This window comes from Pelobates fuscus, chromosome 5, assembly GCF_036172605.1.
Source record: "Pelobates fuscus isolate aPelFus1 chromosome 5, aPelFus1.pri, whole genome shotgun sequence".
In the NCBI taxonomy this organism is placed as follows: Eukaryota; Metazoa; Chordata; class Amphibia; order Anura; family Pelobatidae; genus Pelobates; species Pelobates fuscus.
The window spans coordinates 255,047,708-255,071,046 of NC_086321.1; the positions used below are offsets into that span (position 1 = coordinate 255,047,708).

Below are 23,339 nucleotides of genomic sequence, written 5' to 3' on the forward strand. Positions count from 1 at the left end.
ATCACACGTCAGCAGACTGCTTGTTTTTCCTGAGTCTACCAGCATGCAGATTTACAGCTTCTGGCTTGAATACAGTAAGATTTTTACTATATTTATGGAGGCATGAGGGGCCCAGGGGGGCTAAATGGTCGTGTTAAAACTATAGGGTCAGGAATACATGTAGTTGCACTGGTGACTATAGTGTCCCTTTTAACCCCTTAAGGACCAAACTTCTGGAATAAAAGGGAATCATGACATGTCACACATGTCGTGTCCTTAAGGGGTTAATGTGAGCATTGTTGCTACTGTGCTCTGTTATACACTCAGATACACTAACAATATGGAGCTCATAGAAAAGAGGTACATTAAGATAGAAATTAGAGACATAGGGATTTTAAACCAAATTAGGGACTGTTCCACCTAAATATGGACACTTGGGAGGTATGGCATAACTTCCCAGCCCTACCATAAAACTATAAAAACTATGTGAGGTTTATGTACTGAAGTAGGAAATGTGGAGAACTGGAAGGTTAAAGGGATACTGTAGAGGTCTGGGTGCAGTGTCCCTTTAGCACCTAGTGCTGCAATGGTAAACATTGCAGTTCCAGAGAAACTGTAACATTTACCTTGCAGTACTAAGTTTGAAACGGACCTTTGGTCCGGTATTTGATGCTGGCCGTCCTCACGCTCTGCATGAGGACCTCCAGCGTCAGATTTTTCCCCATAGGAAAGCATTTATTCAATGCTTTCCTACGAGGAGGTCTAATGCGCAGCACATGCCTATTAGCACCCACTCGTCGCGGTACTTTGGAGGGGGCGGGGCGTCGGTAAGTAAGGTTAGAGAACTTCTAAGTTTGCATGAGTTTTTTTTTTGCCTAAAATGTGCAATTCTTAGTTTAGTGACTAACCCCATCTCTGGTTTTAACTTTATGTTTAACCAGATATTACAAATATGTGTGATATTGTGATGTTAAAATGTGACATGAGCTTGGTTTTAAGATGCATACAATTGCCATATTGTCCATTTAAAACGCCAAGCTTTGTAAAATTCACAGTACATTTTTGATAAGTGAAATATAGTAACTTTAGAAGTCAATAACTTTTACACACATTCAATTCAGCGATAGAAATCTCCAAGCAACACCTTATTTAGGTGATTTCACAAGAGAGGCAAAAACAGGTCTCTTAAAGACAAAAAGTATCCCCGCAAGCCAGGATAACAGATCAATAAAGATTTTACAAAGCATAAACTGGCACCGATATCTACTTTAACACTAGACTATATGACACTACAACAAATTTCAAATGTGTATAAGAAACCTTTTATAACAGATTCCTTGTATCACGTCACAACTTTTTGTCTCTTCAGCTCTTGTGTCTGAGGGAGCATGTAAACTGTGGATAACAGAAACTCTTTATTTTATAGTATGTAGCATGCAGGATGTATAGCAATTTAATCTTACCAGCTTCCATTCTGAAGGGTACCATACTGGTGGACAATCAAATCGATTGCAGGCCTGCACCATGGTAGGCTTGTGTTGCTTGCAGAAATTGTCTCCCAAGACCACTGTCTCATTCGTCTCCCTTGACAAGAGATGAGAGCAAAATACATCTCTGGTTTGCAGACCAACTCCACAGGTCAAACTGCATGAACTCCAATTTCCAATCTCCCACCTGGTGAAAGAACATTCAAATCAACATTCTGAGTTCTGTTATTTTGTATTACATTTAAAGAAAAATAGGTAGTTGGTAAGTCAATATAGCCAAAAATAAATAAATATGGACCTGTACGAAGTTTGTTTAAATGGGAAAGTAAAAATATTCTTGTTTGTATACTAATGTTTTGAGTGATTTACAGAAGCAGTTTAGGCACCTTTACCATTACAGGTCCATGTAGTACTTATGGAGTCATTATGCTGTAAATGCCATTCCGATTCTTGATGAAACATTTTCAAGCAGTATAACCAAAACAGTGGTTCTTGAGGTCCACACTTCTCAGCTTGTCTATCGTTAATGTGGACATTCCACATATCCATTAGCAATATTAGTTTCATTCTTATATTAAAGCCATTCATTGTCTTAGGTCAGCTGAAATTCCCAAAAAAACTGTTTGACTAAAACACAAAGTCACTGACTTTAAAAGGTTAGTTTAGGCACCTTTACTGATTCAAGTCAATGCAGTGGTTATGGTGTCATTAAGCAGCAAAAGATAATAAAACGATATGATAAATAATCATGTAAGTAAAGCACATTCACATAAACAATCATGAATGTAGTTATTTGCTCAGACTATTAGATACCACCTGACAATATCTTTTCATCTGTGAGTATAGTTTCATGTATGTTTTTTTTGTCAATACACACAGCTTTCCATAGACAGTTAGCAGCTGAAGTGCATATTTTATAAAGCTGTGCCTGACAGGTGTTCAAGGGATATGCATAGTGCTAAATCCGTTACTGCTTCCTGCAGATGCTGCAAAGCATGGAGAATTGAAGCAAACAAGGGATGTTTCAATCCAAATATCTTGATGAGAAGATTTTCATAGTATGGAAACAAGATTTTGAATATAATCTCTGTGTTTATGATGTTTCTCTTATACTTATACCAAGCACAAAACAAAGTATGGGGGATATTTATAAAAAATTATTTAAGAAGTGATGAAATTCTCATTTCAGAAGACCGCCAAACTTATAGCGCTGTTTCTTCTGTTAGAATAAGTGGTGGAAATATTCATAAATCCGTTGTGTCAGTGGAAAACCGGTGCATATTTAAAAGGATGGGAAGGGTTCGATAGATAAAAACATTAGAGGTATTCAATAAATTGAAATAAAAAAATTCACTGAAATTAGATGGAAAATTCTCGGCGACACTTTGATAACATTCTCTCTATGTCTCAGCTAGCCGCAGCTTTCTGTCATTTACTACCACTTGGAATCTTCCACAGCACGAGTGATAAAAATAGAAAAAACATGCACGCAGTTACACATCTGCAAAAAATATGGATGTTAAACCTTTCTACGTTTTTATGTCGCACAGACAGCCTAATTGGCAACTTTTCCAAACAGCTGATTTTTTAATACACGGGAGCACTGAATTCCACAAAGGTGCAGCTGTAGACTGCAAAAAAAAAAAACTTTCCATGAGAAAGGGTCAGAAAACATATCATTCCTCTACATAAAATATATCATAAAGAAATTATTAAGAAGAATTCTGGGGGGCGTGGCTTGAACGTCGATGGGAATAGACGTGCCTTGCTAGAGCTCCTCAGCCCTACAGCCCAAAAGCTGCAAAAAGCGACCTTTTCTTTGGCTATTCCCCCCTTGGGGTACTCAATATGGATAAAAAAGCCCCAAAGAAGCAATTGAGACGGGCTACCGAGTCAGGGAGCACCGTTCTCGACCTCCTAACGACCCACAGGCCGGGCAGGGCCGGAACCCAAGATGGCGACGGGGCCTCACCACAGGGCTCGCCTCGTGCAGCACCGGGGACACCACCCACAGACCAGGACCTCGTACTGGCGAAACTCGCAGAGGTTAAGACTTACCTGGCAGGGGAGATCGCCAGATCGACTGCAGTCCTCCAGGCCCAAATGGGGGCTTTGGGAGAGCGCACGTCGCGCTTAGAGGAACGCATGGACTCCTCAGCTCGGGCCTATAACGACATGGCCGACAGAGTTAACCACGTAACCAGGCATATGGTAGACTCTGAACTGGCCTTGGAGGATATGGAGAACCGCTCTAGTAGGAACAACCTCCGGATACGTGGCATGCCGGAGGAGAGAGGTGAGGATCTGCAGGGGCTCCTGTTAGAAATACTCAAACCACTTCTACCTACAATACCGGCGGAACACTGGGTCCTGGAACGGGCGCATAGAGCGTTAAGAAAACAGAGGCCCGACCCTAACAACCCGAGAGATATCATTGTCCGATTCCTCTACTTTCCTACTAAACTGGCGGTCATTAAGAGGAGCCGAGACGGTCCCATTAGGTACCGGAGCTCCGTCTTGTCCATATATCAGGACTTATCACCCTCCACGCTACAGAGAAGAAGAGACTGGAGGCCTATCACAGGGGCCCTACGCGGAGCAGGCCTCAAATATTCGTGGGGGTACCCATTTAAGCTGAATGTCTTCCGCGGAGACAGAGTACATACCCTTCTGCCTGGAGGCGACCCTCTTCGATTCTTCAGAGAGCTGGACGTGCGCCCTCCGCCGGATCTCCCGACGATGTCTCCTTACCCGGAGGATATCCCGCCGCTGAGCCTCGACTGGCAGGTAGCTGGTGCTGCTGTCCAACGCTGAGGTCCTCTGGTATTGTGAGTTACAGCCCCGACCTACACAGATGGGATCCCGGGTTGGGGGTGAGACTTTGTTGCTTGGGTGGGGGACGGGAGAGGGTACCCCTTTGCCATGGGGAGAGTGATGGGTCGCCCTGAAGTGCCACGTAACCCCTCTTAAGATCAGCTTTCATGGTTACATAGCATAGGGGGTTTCTATATGCAGGGCCCAAATTTGGGGTATACCCCCTCCTTTATTTTTTTTTTCTCTCCACTGGGACTGCGCATGCCATATAGGGGGAAATATGTTTTAACCTGGGGAGAACTTCGACCTTTTCCTTTTTGCCCATATACTACACCATCAGGACCTTCAAATTGTACAGTACCCTACTCATAGGAGCATTTCTATGTACAGCTGATCAGCAGAGAGGAGGGGCTGACCTTGGATATGCGTAGCAAATAACAACAAAGGGTAATGTGCTACTCTCCTCAGGACAGTATTATTTGATTGAAATGTCTTATAGCTTTTTGATTTTTTCATCTAATCTGTGCAGGCGGCCGGGGGAGGGGGGGTCCGGGATACTAGGGGGGGAGGGAGAGGTCCCCAGTTAGTAAAGATTAGCGCTTTGGGCCCGGGATGAACTTTAGAAAATCTCCTTTAACGCATTATAGAAGTAAAAAGTTAAGAAAAGGAAAAAACAAAAAACAAACAAAAAAAGAAAGTAAAATGAAAAACACAAAAACAAAACTTTTGTGCGTATAGCAAACAATTTTGAAAGGGGTTCGATTACTGACCCACACTGTTGTTCCTAATGTTCAATGTTCAACTTCTCACTGTCGCTGAGGGGCCTGCTGCCCCCGGTGCTGCCACATAACCGCTAAGATCTAATACTGAGTAATATGGTCCATGAGATAATTGATTGGGCGTATGGGTGTTGGAGCCTAGGTCCCACTGAACCTTCCGACGTTGATCGTGGCTGGGAAGTGGGCTCATGGTCCCCACCCTATTCTGGCAGGCGGTAAGTCCAGAATCCTACGGCAAAGGACTATGTCCGTATGCCACTTCTTACTTTTTTTCATTCCCACTGTACTTTTTCTTCTTCTTTTTCTCTACACCTTTCTTATTACCTACCTAGTTCTGAGGGGACGGGGAGGATGGGACGGGGATCCTGCTGAACCTCCGGGGATGCGGATGATGGGGTACCGGACGCATCCACCATATATTACACGTGTTCCCGCTTTCGTTGTCGCACATAGCTACTGCCTCTCACGATGGGGATTAAGATAATATCTCTGAATGCTAAGGGCCTTAACGCCCCTAAGAAAGTCGCCTCATGTTTAAGGAACTGAAGAGGATGAATGCAGACATAGCTTTCATACAAGAGACCCATCTTCCCCAGCAAGCACGTTTTCAATTAAGAGATCAAACGTACGGCGGCACATATGAGTCTACAGCTCACCGTAAATGTAATGGGGTAGCTACCCTGATCAGGCTCAGCTGCCCTCTTCAAGTGACATTTCATGAGGCGGATCCAGAAGGCCGCTATGTCATAGTCTCAGTCACCCTTCATTCTCACTCCGTGCATTTCTTAAATATATACGCTCCGAATAGACCTGACCCTGACTTTTGGACGCTATTGAGAGACAAGATACTGGGGTTACCGCATGGCATGATATTCATGGGTGGAGATTTCAACGCTACCCCATGTCCAGCTGCTGACAGGAGCTCAAGAGACGGAGGACCACGCTCACAAGGCCGTGGCGGTCAGGATTGCCTCCTTAAACAATTCATGGATAGTAGCGGCTTAATTGATATATGGCGTGCCCATCACCCAGATACTAGGGACTACTCGTTCTATTCCGCTCCTCATGGAACCTATTCCCGGATAGATTTCTTCCTGACCAACGGGACTGGAATGGCACGCGTAGTCAAGTCGGAGGTGGGAGATATCTCGTGGTCTGACCACGCCGATGTGTCTATAAGCTTAGGGAACCTCTGTATAGCCTCACCATGGACGTGGAAACTGAATGCGTCCCTCCTATGGGACCCCCTAATAACAGAACAGATAAGGGAGGAGATAACGGCGTATTTTGCTATGAACGATACTCCAGACGTGAGCCCCAGTACGGTATGGGCAGCCCACAAGGCGGTAATAAGAGGAATACTAATCAAACTAGCCACGAGGAGGAAAAAGATGAAACACCAACGCTTGGAGGCACTCCTGAGCCAACTGCGCACACTGGAACAGAAACATCAATCTGCGCCTGATGGAGACTCACTTGCACAGCTTAATTCAGTGAGAAGGTCTATTCGAACGCTACTGCTCGACGACGCAGCTAAATCTATGACATGGACCAGGCGCACATACTTTGAAAACGCGAACAAAATGGACACGTTCCTAGCCAGAACATTAAGGCCTCGGAACCGTAGGCCGCATATCACGTCGATTAAGCGCCCTGATGGCTTGACAACGTCCAAACCCAGTGAGATTGCACGAGTTTTCGAAGATTTCTATAAGCGACTATACAACCACACACCAGAGAGTACGCTGTCTGAGCTAGAGGAAGAACGAAACATTCTCGCTTATCTCAACGGATTGGGGATGGCCAAACTGACTAGGGAGGCAGCATCTAGCCTGGCCATGGAAGTCACGGAGGAAGAGATAGACAAGGCCATTTCTAATCTGAAAGGCAATAAGGCACCGGGTCCTGATGGCTTCGATGGAGCCTACTACAAGGCCTTTAGGGAGGAACTGACCCCACATACGGTACGTCTCTTTGCGGACTTGCGAGAGGGGGGACAATTACAATCTGATATGACCTTGGCTACCATAATCTTACTGCCCAAACCGAACAAGGACCCCCTATATCCTGAGAATTTTAGACCCATATCTCTGATCAACCATGATCTGAAAATATTAGCTCGGATACAAGCGGATAGGTTAAACCCACTTCTGACCTCGATTATCCACGCAGACCAGGTAGGCTTTATACGGGGCAGGCAGCTGTTTGAAAACACCAGGAGGAATATCGATTTAATATGGAAACAGACAGCTGTAGCTGCCCCAACGCTCGTGGTGTCTATTGACGCTGAGAAAGCCTTCGACAGGGTCAGATGGCGATTTCTGTTTACGGTTATGAAGCACTTGGGCTTCCCTGGCGAATACATAGCGATGACACAAGCGATGTACCACAACGTGAGAGCCCAAATACAGATTACAGGTGCCCCATTGTCTCCTTTTCGACTCTTTAACGGGACAAGGCAGGGGTGCCCCTTATCTCCCCTACTTTTTACCTTGGCACTGGAACCTCTACTGCAGGCTATACGACGTGACCCTGGGATCAGCGGGGTTGCGGTGGGGGGAGAAGAATTTACCGTTTCAGCATATGCGGATGATATTCTTTTGACGCTAACAAACCCAGAGGAATCGATTTCAACCTTGCGGAACGTAATAACAGAGTACGGGACCTACTCAGGCTATAAGGCCAATATGCAAAAGTCAAGCGCCTTACCGATAGGAATTCCAGAGGAAGCAGTGGGACGGATAAGGGAGGCCCATAAGATCAGGATCGAAACTGGGTCGCTGACCTATTTAGGGATTCATCTGACCGCGGACAGCGGACGCTTATACGCGGCTAATTATACTCCCATGCTCAGATCTTTGATCACCGACCTGGAAAGATGGGACGACAAACCAATATCATGGATAGGACGGATAAACGCGGTGAAAATGAACATACTACCGCGCATCCTGTTCCTGTTTCAGGCCCTGCCGATACAGGTCGCTAAATCACAGCTGGCTCCGCTACAAAAGGCAATAGGAGATTTCGTTTGGCACAACAAGAGGCACAGGATAGCCAGACAGGTGCTTTACAGACGCAAAGATAGAGGCGGGCTTGGCCTCCCAAACCTATACTTCTATTACCTGGCTGCTCAACTGACGCAGATTGCGATGTGGCACTCACCACCCGCCGAGAGGAGATGGGTGGACATAGAGTCCATGATGGTTGGATCCGACGTCCCCCAATTCGCCATGTGGGCCTCTAAAGACAGCAGACCTATCATACGGACGACGTGCCCGGCGGTTCTTAACTCTATTCACATTTGGGACCGTAGCAGATCCAAATACTCTCTCGTATCCACAACATCCCCTCTCACTCCAATACTGCGGAACCGCGATTTTCCTCCAGGAATGGCACCTCGGGAATTTAAACGAATAGAAAAAACTGGACTACAGAGGATTCACCAGCTATACCGGAACGGAACCATAATTCAATTCACAGACCTCCAACAGGACTCCCACATGACCCCCGCAGATTTCTTTAGGTATCTTCAAATCCGGGACTATGCAAGACAAGCACACATAAAAGCGGCAGCTATGAAACAGATGACATTTTATGAATCAATGTGCCTACAAGGGGTAACTCCCAAGGGATCGATTACGCTCTTATACGCCCACCTAAGCGAGAAGAACAAGGAATGGGGAAACTTACCGTACACAGATAAATGGGAATCTGAATTGGGAGAAGTGCTCGAAGGCATTGAATGGCAAGAAATCTGGGAGGCAAACTCTAAGGCCTCCATATGCACCACTTTTCAGGAACAATCCTGGAAGACCATGCTGCGATGGTATACCACCCCTATACAACTTTACCATATGCACAAATGGAAACTGACAATTGTTGGAGAGGATGTGGCATGCGCGGCACTTATCTACATATGTGGTGGGAGTGCCCAAAAGTTCAGGCCTTTTGGACAGCAGTCAAAGAAATACTGATACGGGTGTTTGGCAGGCCACTGCCCCTGAATCCGTGGACCTATCTGCTTAACAGATCTGTTGAGGGCTGGTCCAAACGAGAACAGGCATTAATACACAAAGTGACCCTAAGTGCTCGCAGGGCAATAGCCACGGCGTGGCTGTCGCCGGAAGGCCCTGATATCCAAACCATAGTACCCAAAATAAAGGACTGCAGGCTTATGGATGACCTGACGGCCAGGGTGAAGAGATCTCTGGAGAGATTCCTGAAACTATGGGAACCTTGGGACAATTGCGCTCTGGCCTGATCGGAGAGGCTAGTAAATAGGCCCGTGGCTATTTGACTGGGTGCGGACGAAGGTGGGGACCGTGTTTTTTCATTTCTGATCATTGTTCAGTGGTGTCCCCCTTCTCCCTCCACCTCCTCTCCTCCATTCTTCTTTAAGCATCCTTTAACCCCTTAAGGACCAAACTTCTGGAATAAAAGGGAATCATGACATGTCACACATGTCATGTGTCCTTAAGGGGTTAAGGGACATTCTCCGACAGAAGTAGGTTCGTCCTTGTCTCCCCCCCCCCCCCCACTCTCTTCCCCCTTTTTCTTCTTATCCTCTATCTGGACTCTTTCCTCTTTTTCTCCTTTTTCTCGCATTCTCTTCTTTCTTTTTTTTCTCTTTTTTCTTCTCTTCTCTCTAGCCTGTTTGACGGATTGGAAGGTACAGTGGAATCGTTTGGCTACCCTAACTGGGTGTCACAGAGCTTTGACAATCCTCATGCAGGGCTTGAATAAAAGTTTAAAAATGTTCTTGACAGGGAGGCAACCCATGAACGATCCGGGACCGAGTCGTGAGGGGGATTGCCATTAGGCCAGGCTTGGTTTGCGTACAAATTTATATAGACTACGCGCAGAAGAGCTGGCTGCTGCGTAAGTTACATGGTTACAGTACATTCGCAATACCAGACGACTAGGCATAGAGAAATGATAACATTATTTTTGTATTAAAAGTGGAGTAATAAAAGTCGACATAGGATGTGTACTGCCGCTTAACGTTGTTACCTATGTATAAGTGATTGCCATGTCCTGAGTCTGGCTTCTGCGCAAGCCCCATTGTTGCTTGATTATTGCCATTGCCTTTTTCTGTCGCATTCAAAAATAAAGAATTTAAAAAAAAAAAAGAAGAATTCTGAATGTCCCTGTATGTATCTATCTAGCACTATCCTGTTTTCTGTATGTAACTATCTAGCACCTACAATCATCACATCTAGGTTCCAATCATTTACAAGCAGTACCCACAATACATTTAGTAAAAAAATCCTAATACAGGATCCAACAATGCAGGTTCTAACAGAGGAGGGAGGCATGGGAGGTACGGGCGGACAGGAAGATGAGCCTCGCTGCTGCACTCATTATAGAATGTAACGAGGCAAGTTGGGAAGACATAAGACCACTGAGAAGTGGATTGCAGTAGTCAAGGTGAGAGAGGACAACGGCATAGACAGCACATTAGCAGCATCCGGCATTAAATAGGGGTGGATATGCGCCATGTTTTTGAGATGTAGGTGGCAGAATTTAGAGATTGACTGTATATGAGGGGTGAAGGGGAGGTCGGATTCAAAGAGAACACCCAGGCAGTGAGCCTGCAAAGTAGAACTGATAGTAGCGCCATTGACGTATAGTTCGAGAACAGTAGGGGACCAAGGACAGACCCTTGGGGAAGATGCAGAGCCAGAAAAAGAAACACTGAAAGAATGCTGTGAAAGGTAGGAGGAGCACCAGGAGAGAGCAGTATCATGTAGACCGAGATTACGAAGGATGAGAAGAATCTGTTGATAATCAAGTGTCAAAAGGAGCAGAATGGTCAAGGACAATAGGATAGCATAGTGACCGCAAGATTTTTCAGCGAATAGATCATTGGATACTTTGATTACAGCTGTTTCAAAAGAGTGATGAGAGCGGAATCCAGACTCAAGTGGGTCAAGTAGAGAGTTGGACTCGAGGAAGTCTGTCAATATAAATGTGTTTTACTAACTGCCTTATATTCATGCTAACTTTAGTTATGAGAATAATAAGTAAATGGCCTGTAATTATTAATAGAATCCTATGTAAAAAAAATACTGATTTCCCCATGTATGTAAATTAGACTATTAGAAATAACCTGTACACTGTTCTGTTAGTTACAAGCAAGTTAACAAGGCACAACAATAGAAAACAAGTACACAAGCCCTAAGGCTAGAAAAAATCTTTTCCATGGAAATTATGACATTAGCAAAGGAAGTGTTAACAGACCAAGGGTACTTCCAACTGGCTGGGAAGTTCTTCCCTCTGTAATGAGAGCCCTTGTTTGCACTGGTAAGCTTTGAGGCCGGACACTTAGCCTGCGGCTACACTTCTCTTACACCACTAAACCAACACTAAGGGCATTGTACCAGCAAGCCAACATTTATTACGATAAATTCACAAGGCGTGTGGAAAAACAATTAGAACATTTTTTTGGGATAGAGCACAGTGCCTTATTGATGTTGTCACGCTTTGCTAGATTTTGATTTGCGGGTGACACGCATTGTGGAACCTTAAAAAAGAATTAACACGTTTGAAAAAATAATATGTTCTAAAATTAAAGATTGATTAATACCATAAAGAAACTGCAAGCTAGAAATGTTTTAAATATCTACTCAAGCCCATAAAATAAGCCGTAAATCTAACAGCATTCTTTCTGAGGATAAGATGATTTTTCACTCACAAAATAAAAATGTTTTTGACTATTACACAAAATTACACAATGTGTCAGCGTTCAGATTATATCAACTTTATAAAGTTTGCGGACTGCTGACCAATCTCTTAGATCACCAAACTTCTGTAGGATAATGCATCAGGCTACTACTCAAACTCAACTGTTTTCAGATTACATTGACTTTATGACTGAACTTTTATTCCCTATAAAAAAATAAAATAAAAAAAAAGATTGCTTCAGTGGTGTATTTAGGATTTGTGCTGCCCTAGGCAGGTCTCTGCTCGGGCACCCCCTCCCCCCCCATTCCTGTCAAGGCCGCACTTTGACTGACAGACGCACACTCACTGACAGACGCACACACTCATTGACAGACATACACTCTCATATACACGGACAAACAATGACATACACACACTCACTGATTTGATACACTGATAGACAAACATACACTATTACTCAGACACACACTGACAGACTCGCACTCACTGACAGACGCACACACTCACTGACCGACATATACATACTGACTGGCACCCACACACACACATTCACTGACCGACACACACACACTCACTAACAGACACACACACTCACTCACTTACTCACTCACATTCACTGACACACACTCACTCACATTCACACACACACACACACACACACACTGTATACCTGGGGAAATGAGTGTTAGCAAGATTGCTGGTTTGACTCAATGCACATCTTGTTGCATGTATGGATGCCTGGATGTACCCGTCCAGGGTCCATACCTCTGTGACGGTTGTGTGCGAGTGGCTTCTCTGGAAGCTCAGATTGGAGATCTCGAGAAGCAAATCGCAACTTTGAGGGAGATTGACAATCTTGAGAGGAGTCTGGGGACAGGTAGTGGAGAGGGAGGAGATAAGACAGATGGGGAACAGGCATTTGGCTGGGTGACAGTGGGGCGAGGAAGCAGGGGGGGAGGGAAGAGGAAAGGGCTAGCTAGTCCTGATTTGGTGCAACCTAGCAGATTTGCCCGTTTGAGGGAAGATGTTGGGAGCATCAGCTCAGGAGTAGCTGTATTAAAGGAAGCTGTTACTTCTAACAGCCGAGCTAACAGCCCCCCGAGTACGGGTGGGGATCAAAATTTAAGGAAGGCAAGACAGGTTGTGGTGGTAGGGGACTCTATCATTAGGAGAGCAGATAGGGCAATCTGCCGCTCTGATCGGCTCAACCGGACAGTTTGCTGTCTCCCGGGTGCTCGGGTCCGGCATGTTGCTGACAGAGTGGATGGATTATTGGGAGGGGCTGGGGATGACCCAGCGGTCATGGTCCATGTTGGTACCAATGACAAAGTAAGAGGAAGATGGAAGGTCCTAAAGAATGATTTCAGGGAATTAGGTAGCAAAGTTAAGAAAAGGACCTCCAAGGTGGTATTCTCTGAGATATTACCTGTGCCACACGCTACAGTGGAAAGGCAGCGGGAGATTAGAGAGGTCAATGCGGGGCTTAAGTCTTGGTGCAGGAAGGAGGGTTCAGGGTTTTGGGTTTTTAGAGCACTGGGCCGACTTTGCGATTGGGTACAACCTTTATAGTAGTGATGGATTGCACCTAAACAGGAGAGGGTCTGCTGTGCTTTATGGGTAAATATCTGCTTGGGGGAAAAGAAGGGAAACAACTATTGGTTGGGATATGTTATAAACCACCTAATGTTAATATTGAAGAGGAACAACAGCTGTTTGAGCAAATTGAGAAAGCTGCAAATCTGGGTAACACGTTAATTATTGGAGATTTTAATTACCCGGACATAAATTGGGACAGAGGGACTAGTAGCTCAGCAAAGGGAATTATGTTTTTAAACTTGTTAAATGACACCTTCATATCACAACTTGTACAAGCACCAACTAGAATGGACGCTTGTCTGGACCTGGTTTTAACAAACAACTTTGATCTTTTGACCAACATTCAAGTAGGTGAGCACTTGGGAAATAGTGATCACAATATAGTGTCCTTTGAAATAAACTCAAAAAAACTAAAGCACATGGGGTACACTAAAACATATAATTTTAAAAAGGCCAATTTCAATAAGTTAAGGGAAGCTTTAGAATATATTGACTGGCATAAACTCTTTAGTGAAAAGAACACTGAGGATAAATGGATCATCTCAGTATGTACCATTGGGAAGTAAATATAAAAGAAACAAATTAAAACCAATGTGGCTTAGTAGAGAAGTAAAACAAGAGATTCAAAATAAGAAAAGGGCATTTAAAGCATTTAAATCAGACAAATCAGATGCATCTTATAAAAGATATAAGGAAGCAAATAATGCGTGCAAAAAGGCAATTAGACTTGCTAAACTTCAAAATGAAAAAATGATAGCTAAAGAGAGCAAAACACACCCCAAAGCATTTTTAAGTACATAAATTCTAAAAAAAAAAAAAAAAAACATGAAAGTGTAGGTACACTAAAAACTGAAACGGGGGTGTTAGTTAATGAAGACCAGGAAAAGGCAGGAATTTTAAATAACTATTTCTCCTCCGTATATATTAAGGAAGAACCCATGGCAATAGATGTGCAAATGACTGCTACTAAAAACTTGCAGAAAAATTGTAATTGGTTAACTCAAGACAAGGTGCTGCAGCAACTAAAGAAAGTTAATATAAACAAAGCTCCAGGGCTTGACGGTATCCATCCACGTGTACTTAAGGAACTAAGTGTAGAAATAAGTGAACCTCTGTTTTTAATCTTTCAAGATTCTTTTCTTTCAGGAAGTGTTCCGGAGGATTGGAGGAAGGCAGATGTGGTTCCTATATTCAAAAAGGGTTCAAAATCCTTGCCTGGAAATTATAGACCTGTGAGCTTAACTTCTGTGGCTGGTAAAATATTTGAAAGGTTATTAAGGGATAATATTCAAGAATTCCTTGAGAAGAACATGGTTATCAGCAAAAATCAGCAAGGTTTTTTGAAACACAGGTCATGTCAAACTAACTTGATTGCAAGAAGTAAGTAGAAGTATAGATCAGGGTGTTGCAGTGGATGTGATCTATTTGGATTTTGCCAAGGCATTTGATACAGTTCCACACAATAGATTAGTATTCAAACTCAAGGAAATCGGTATAGATGAAAATGCTTGTTCTTGGGTAGAACATTGGCTTAAAAACAGAGTACAGAGAGTTGTCATTAATGGTACATTTTCAAGCTGGACAGAAGTGGCAAGTGGTGTCCCTCAGGGGTCTGTTCTGGGACCCCTTCTATTTAACATGTTTATAAATGATCTTGAAGACAGCATTGAAAGTCATGTTTCAGTGTTTGCAGATGACACAAAACTTTGTAAAATAATACAATGTGAGCAAGATATTACTTTGCTGCAGATGAAATTTAATGTTGAAAAATGCAAAGTTATGAACTTCGGCGTAAAGAATACACAAGCAACGTATACCCATAATGGAAGCGAATTAGGGATAACAACACACGAAAAGGACTTGGGAATTGTTATAGACAACAAACTATGCAACAATGTGCAATGTCAATCAGCAGTGGCCAAGGCCAGTAAGTTATTGTCATGCATGAAAAAGGGCATTCATTCTCGGGACGAGAATATCATTTTGCCTCTTAATAAATCACTGGTAAGACCACATATTGAATATGCTGTGCAATTTTGGGCACCTGTTCTAAAGAAGGATATTATGGCACTAGAAAAAGTGCAGCTACAAAATTAATGTGGGCTTCAAAATTAATAAAAGGAATGGAACATATCAGCTATAAAGAAAGGTTAACAAATGTAAACCTATTTAGTTTAGAAAAACGTCGCCTGAGAGGGGATATGATAAAATTATACAAATATATTCGGGGCCAATACAAACCATTGTGTGGAAATCTATTCACAAACCGGACTTTACATAGGACACAAGGCCATGCATTTAGATTGGAAGAAATAAGATTTCGTCTAAGGCAAAGGAAAGGTTTTTTTTACTGTAAGAACAATCAGGATGTGGAATTATCTGCCTGAATAGGTGGTTTTATCAGAGTCCATACAGATGTTCAAACAGCTACTGGATGCATACTTGCAAAAACAGAATATTCAAGGATATAATCTTTCAATGTAGTGTAATAACTGCTTGATCCAAGGATAAATCTGACTGCCATTCTGGGGTCAAGAAGGAATTTTTTTCCTAGCTTGTTGCAAAATTGTGCTTCAAACTGTTTTTTATTTTGCCTTCTTTTGGATCAACAGCAAAAAACAAATGTGAGGAAGGCTGAACTTGATGGACGCAAGTCTCTTTTCAGCTATGTAACTATGTAACTATGTAACACACTCACTCACATTCACTGACACACACTCACATCCACTGACACACACTCACTCACATTCACTGACACACACTCACATTCACTGACACACACTCACATTCACTGACACACACATTTCCATGAACCATGAAATAGCAGGACTTTTAATACTATTACAAATTCTCCTTTCAAATTCTTCAAAAGTACAGTTGTTCATATTCATGTTCTAAACATAAATATTAAAGAAAGATAATTGTGTCAAATAAACTATTGGGTATATATATATATATATATATATATATATATATATATATATATTTCTAATTTTGGATCCTCTGCTTTTATCTTCAAATCCATTTACAAGCTACAAATTACTTAAGAGCAGAAGCATTCTTGTGACTTGTTCCATGCTTGGAAGAACTAAGAAGAAATTCTATCTAGTATTGCCATACAAGCAGTTAGAGGAGGGAGCCGCTTCACACATGATTTGAAAGTACAGAAGCACACACTCTCTCCGCTTATAATTAATTATGTACTTCTTAAATTCCCTACGCCACCAAGAAAGAAAAAAAAAAGCTTATGTTCCCCAAATTTTTTTCCCCAATTTTTTTTTTTTTTTTTTTAAGTACACCAGAAAACTAAAGCTGTCGAAATCGCCTGGCATTTCCTTCATTTCCAGCCATCTGGCTTCCATTTCTTATATTATTTTCCCCTTCCTCCACTCACACATCTTACAAATTCTTTTCACACAGTAACCCACAATGATTGAACTGCTGCATTTTTCTATTTCTGTATGCGGTGACTGTTTAAACACTACTTTCCAGAGCCTGCTTCTATTTAAAAAAATAAACACAGACAATTGTATTTTTATGGGTACATAGGTATATATAACAGACAATAGTTTTTTTATGGGTATATAGGTATATATAACAGATACAGTATATACTCGAGTATAAGCCGACCCAAATATAAGCCGAGGCCCCTAATTTTACCCCAAAAAACTGGGAAAACTTATTGACTCGAGTATAAGACTAGGGTGGGTAATGCAGCAGCTACTGGTAAATTTCTAAATAAAATTAGATCCTAAAAAAATTATATTAATTTAATTTTTATTTACAGTGTGTGTATATAATGAATGCAGTGTGTGTGTATATGAATGCAGTGTGTGTGTATGAGTGCAGTGTGTGTGTATGAGTGCAGTGTGTATGAGCGCAGTGTGTGTGTGTGTATGAGTGCAGTGTGTGTATGAGTGCAGTGTGTATGTATGAATGAAGTGTGTGTGTATGAGTGCAGTGTGTATGTATGAATGCAGTGTGTGTGTATGAGTGCAGTGTGTATATGAGTGCAGTGTGTGTGTGTGAATGCAGTGTGTATGTGTATGAGTGAAGTGTGTGTGTGTATGAGTGCAGTGTGTATATGAGTTCAGTGTGTGCGGTACTTGTTTTTTTATGGGTATATAGGTATATATAACAGACAATTGTATTTTTATGGGCATATATAGTATCTTGTTCCATCACACTTCAAGTGATTAGAAGTGTAGCACATATATCTTTTTTTTATTATTATTATTATTATTATTATTATTATTATTTTTTATTCTGTATTCTACTCTTTTTAAAGTTATTTTGAATAGCATGAATATAACTAATTTTATGTAAAATAGATGACTTTATAGTGGTAAGTGTATAATGGGCTCTGCAATTTTGAGTAGAATAACAGTTATTTTCGAACTAGTCTTTAATAACTTATAAATGTACAGCAGTGGTGCCAGAATGTGCCTGTAATACACTCAGATGTAAGCAGGAGTGATGTCATATTATTCCTTGCCCCATTTGTGCCCCCCACCTGGAGCACCAGTATTCAGGGACCATTCTAACTTGGCATATACCCACATGGCAGATGTCTACACTGTCCAAATATATTTGTTGTCTGGTCGGGATAGGCAGGCGTATGAGCGGCAAGAGAACTATGAACTTATGGAAATGGAGAGCTAGTGATTCCATGATAAAGATTTCACCCGTCCTTCCTCTCAGTGAGTCTGTAGTGGGGGAGAGGACATGAAATGGGGGTATAGACATGAAATGGGGGGGGGGGATATGAAATATGCGGGAATGGACCTGAAATATGGGGGGGATATAAAATATGAGGGGGGAATGGACACTGAACCCACTCTACGCCGCTGTGTCCGGTGTGAAGACGGGGTCCGGGAGGGGCAAGGAAGTGTCCCTGAATGGCATTTTCGAAATGTTGTCACCCTACCCTAATCAAGCCTCAAAATTGGAGCTCAGTGCTGCACTGCTGCTATGCTATTTAAAAAAAAAATATGCCACCATTATGCGGTGGCCGCAGGGCCGGCAATTCGCAATGGGAAGGTGCCAGTGTCGCTTTGCCTTTAAGACACTCTGTTCTCCTTCCCTTCCATTGGCTGTCCACCCCGACTCTCTGCAAACCTTGTGACCTGATGGCTGACATGAACAGCGTCTGCTGAGTGGTGGCTTATGCGTGCTTTAGCTAGGAGTCAGCAAGGAAAGGTGCGGCTGAAGTTAAGGAGAGTCGGCAGAGCACAGAGGCACAGGCTCCCCAGGAACCCGGTATATATATGTATGTGTAAGCGCAAACACACATGCCGTGTGTATATGTATATGTATATATATATATATATATATATATATACATACACACACACATATATATATATATATACGCGGCATGTGTGTTTGTACTTTAGAATGCACACCCTAATGCAATAATGTGTGTGTATGTCTGTAATTATGTGTGCATGTAGGTCTGTGATTGTGTATGTCTGTGGTTATGTGTGTGTTTATATGTCTGTGATTGTGTGTGTGTTTTTGGTTATGTTTATGTGTGCATGAAACTGTGTATGTGTTTAGTAGATAGTGCCCAAATTTTCACAAAAGGATAGCAAATAAGAGAGTTATTAACTAAACAACTGAAAGATCAAAGTAAAGAAAATGGCTTTTCTTAAATTTGATCTGTCAGCTGTATACCCTTATGTGGAATTGCCATATTAAAATATGCCAAACTAGGGCATTATTTAGCAGATTGCTTCCTTAAATATGTAAATCTTTCTTGTAATGACCCCTCCCTCCCCCCCCCCTATAATGTAAAGCGCTACGGCATCAAAATTAAGGGGTGTCATTAGTCAGCCCAGATCAAGAATTCTGGGTATTTAAAGTAAATTCTGTGCAAATGTGGTGCTTGGCGCCAGTCAGCCAATTGCGGCACATTACTCCCTCAAGAGGAAATTATTAGTGCCCTCCCAGTTTTGAATATGGCATCTTATGTGCCCCCTATAAATCCCCCTATATGTTTTTTCCTAGAGTCGTCTGGATACAGATTTCAATAGGAATTGACACTTTTATAAATTCACCTGGTCATGCCCCCTGGTTTGCTTAGCTTAGTTGCAGTGAACCCTAAGAGGCAGGTAATTGCCCAGAGCACCTGCCTTGTAAAGACTTCTCATTGAGCTGTATTGGGAAGTATGTGATTGGACAGCCACAGAAAGTCTGGATGGGGTTAGGGGAGGGTTTGCAAAGTCAGCAGACTAGAGAATTTGCAAGCTGTTTTTATATATATAATTCCATTAAAAAAAAAAAAACGCAATTAAATGCATGCACGTTTTCATTTGGGGTATATCTACTAAACAGTGATTTTTATTTACTTTGTACTTGGGCAGTGGAGTGTCTCTTTAAGTGTATATTAAAGATTAAAGGGACACTATAGGCACCTGAACAACTTTAGCTTAATGAAGCAGTTTTGGTGTATATAGAACATGACCCTGCAGCCTCACTGCTCAATCCTCTGCCATTTAGGAGTTAAATCCCTTTGTTTATGAACCCTAGTCACACCTCACTGCATGTGACTTGCACAGCCTTCCATAAACACTTCCTGTAAAGAGAGCCCTATTTAGGCTTTCTTTATTGCAAGTTCTGTTTAATTAAGATTTTCCTATCCCCTGCTATGTTAATAGCTTGCTAGACCCTGCAAGAGCCTCCTGTATGTGATTAAAGTTCAATTTAGAGATTGAGATACAATTATTTAAGGTAAATTACATCTGTTTGAAAGTGAGAAAAGAAAAGAAATTGACTTCACAAACCAACCCAGTGCACAGGCCAGGGCACGCATTGCATTGCGGAATGTTACTGTTTCTTCACCTCCACATGTAATATGTTCAAAGATGGAAAAGGACATAATTTAGAACAATGACTGATGAAGCCATGAGGGAGGCCCTCATTTTTATGAGGAGATGATGATTCATGCAGCACTGTGTTTTGGTGAGCATGCGCAGAAGGCTCCCACTGGTTTCCTTTGGGAAAGCTTTGGATTGGCTGAGATCATTAAGGAGGCAGCGTCAGCCATGGTGAGACCAGCATGGAGATAGAGAAAAGGTGATTTAAAACACTTTTACCATGTGATTCAAAGGGACACTCCAGGCACCTAGACCACTTCTGCTCATTGGAGTGGTCTGGGTGCCAACTCTCACTACTCTTAACCCTGCAAGTGTAATTATTGCAGTTTTTTTTATAAACTGCAATAATTACCTTGCAGGGTTAACTCCACCTCTAGTGGCTGTCTGCTAGACAGGGAGGAAGAGGGGACCTGCAGTGCGAAAACAGATTGTTTTTCTGGCACTGGAGTTTCCCTTTAAAGGGGGCTTGGGACCCAAATAGTTAGTTAAACACTATGGTGACAGAAATTACACTATAGTGAGTGTTCCTTTATTATTATAAAATACATTTAATGCAATACTAAAAAAGATCTCACGGACATCAGCTGCCTTGCAGGATCTTCCACAGAGGACCAAGCTGTATTATCCTGCATGTGTGCATTTAGAATAATTACCTTGATCTTATTAAATTTTTGGCACATGATGCTGCCAGCAGTTGCAGGAAAATGTAAACTGTGTTGATGACAGCACTTCTGTTGCCAACCTTGGTTAAGTCTTGACACATTTATTTATTTATTTTTGTTATGATGGATGTCGTCTGTGTGTATATTATACAACAAATAATGTGGGGGGGGGGGGGGGGGAAAGGGGATAACTGCTTTCATACACAAGAAATACATTTGAAAGCGTGGGTGCTTATTCCATCCATCTCAGATGGCTAAAGTATTATAACTACCAAGAGAACTAAATAAAAAAAATAGATTTAAGTCCATCTAGTTCAAAGTGTATACAAATTTCATCTGTTGTTGGTCAAGGACTTGGCGAAAGCTACTGAATATCTTTCCAATTTTATATCAAAGAAGCAAATGATTACTTAACTTACAAAACAGAAATCGGATTTCTCCCAGGATAACCAATTTTCCAAGAAGCAGTGAGTGATACAATCAATAAGGAAATCAGATTTCAAGTATAGGAAACCCTAAGATGTGGCTTACCTGCAGTGCAAGGTTAAAAATTCAGTGGTTCTTCTTGTCAACAGTGGTAAGGGGTACATGGAAAGGGCATTTATTTCCCTTTAGCAAAATGTATTGCATCTAAAAAAGTTGAGGAAACTGAGAGCAAGTATACAATATTCACTGGTGAGTTAAAAGAGGTTTTATGTCAGACCAGTTTCCTTTTTTCCTAGACATGTTGTTAGTGTCCCCAACCGAATCTGTACTTTAATAACTCCTTGATCAAAAATGCACACAAATGTCACAGAGTTAATGATGCTCATGAAGCCTACTCCTTTAACCCATTCCATACTGCAATATGGCCTCTGTTTGTCCATGATCAGGCACATGGTGCATAACAGGAGGAAAATTAGCCCAACTATAACCATACCCAGGAGCAGGCCCGGACTGGCCATCGGGCACACCGGGCAAATGCCCGGTGGGCCGCGGTGGCCATGGGCCGAGGCCGGCAGGGGAAGTCCCAGGATCTCCCCTGCCGGTCTATGCGGGGCCGGCACTATCCGAGCGCCGGCCCCGCTGTTTTCAATGAAGGGCCGGTGAGGAGATCAAAGATCTCCCTCACTGGCCCACTTGGACAGACCTGCGGCACATGCGGCTGGGGAGGGAGGTAGAGGACCCGGCGGAGCTCTATCTTGCAGCTCCGCCGGGTTCCTCTCGCGAGATCCGGCGCGTTGCCATGGCAACGACCGGATCTCGCGAGAGTGAACTCTAGCCCGCAGGCTAGAGTTCACTCACCACTGGACCACCAGGGATGCTGTCGGAGTGCGAGTTCCGGTCCCCCCCCCTCACTTTCCCAGGTTCCAGCGTGCCGGTCCCCCCCTCCCAGGCTAAAGGTAAGAAGGGAGGGGGGGACATTATAACTGCTTAATTTTTATTTTTTTACCCCACACACACACAATCCATTCAAACACACAAAACATTCACACACAGCACTATCACACACAGCACTCTCACTCCCATCACACACAGCACTCTCACTCCCATCACACACAGCACTCTCACACCCATCACACACAGCACTCTCACACCCATCACAGCACTTTCACACACAGCACTCTCACACCCATCACTCTCACTCCCATCACACACAGCACTCTCACACCCATCACAGCACTTTCACACACAGCACTCTCACTCCCATCACACACAGCACTCTCACACCCATCACAGCACTTTCACACACAGCACACTCAGCACTCACGCACATCATCCACAGCACTATCACACTCGGCACTCTCACACACAGCACTCTCACACACATCACATTTAGGAGTCACACACACATCACACTCAGCACTATCACAAAACACATCATCCACAGCACTCTCACACACATCACACACAGCACTCTCACACATCATCCACAGCACTATCACACTCGGCACCCTCACACACATCACCCTCAGCACTCACACACATCATCCACAGCACTATCACACTCAGCACTCTCACACACATCACACTCAGGACTCACACACATCACACTCAGCACTATCACAAAACACCATACACAGCACTCACACACATCATACACAGCACCCTCATACACAGCACCCTCACACACATCACACACAGCATCCATCATACACACATACTGCACCCCTCACATACACACCGAACCTCCCCAACACACACATACACAATACTTCCAAACATACATACATACACACATATATATATATATATATACACACACGCACACACACACTACATTCCTGACATACACACTCTGGATACCCTATACACACACTAGATTCCTTGTAAGCAAACACATACTACACCCCTAAACACACACTCTCTACAAACACTACATCACATATACACACACACACACACACACTATAGCCTGTATGCACACACTTGCTACATCCCCTATACACACATTCTCTACAGACCCTAGCCACATATGCA

At 42.9% G+C, this 23,339-nt stretch overlaps 1 protein-coding gene across 2 annotated transcripts in view; it reads right to left on the minus strand.

Annotated features, from left to right (window-relative positions):
• ADAMTSL1 (ADAMTS like 1) overlaps positions 1–23,339 on the minus strand; it is a 918,974-nt gene that overhangs the window by 98,468 nt on the left and 797,167 nt on the right. For both annotated transcript variants that reach the window (XM_063455242.1, XM_063455243.1), the window contains one exon: positions 1,443–1,653. In XM_063455242.1, the coding sequence (XP_063311312.1) occupies positions 1,443–1,653 (211 nt within the window). The remainder of the gene's footprint in view (positions 1–1,442; positions 1,654–23,339) is intronic.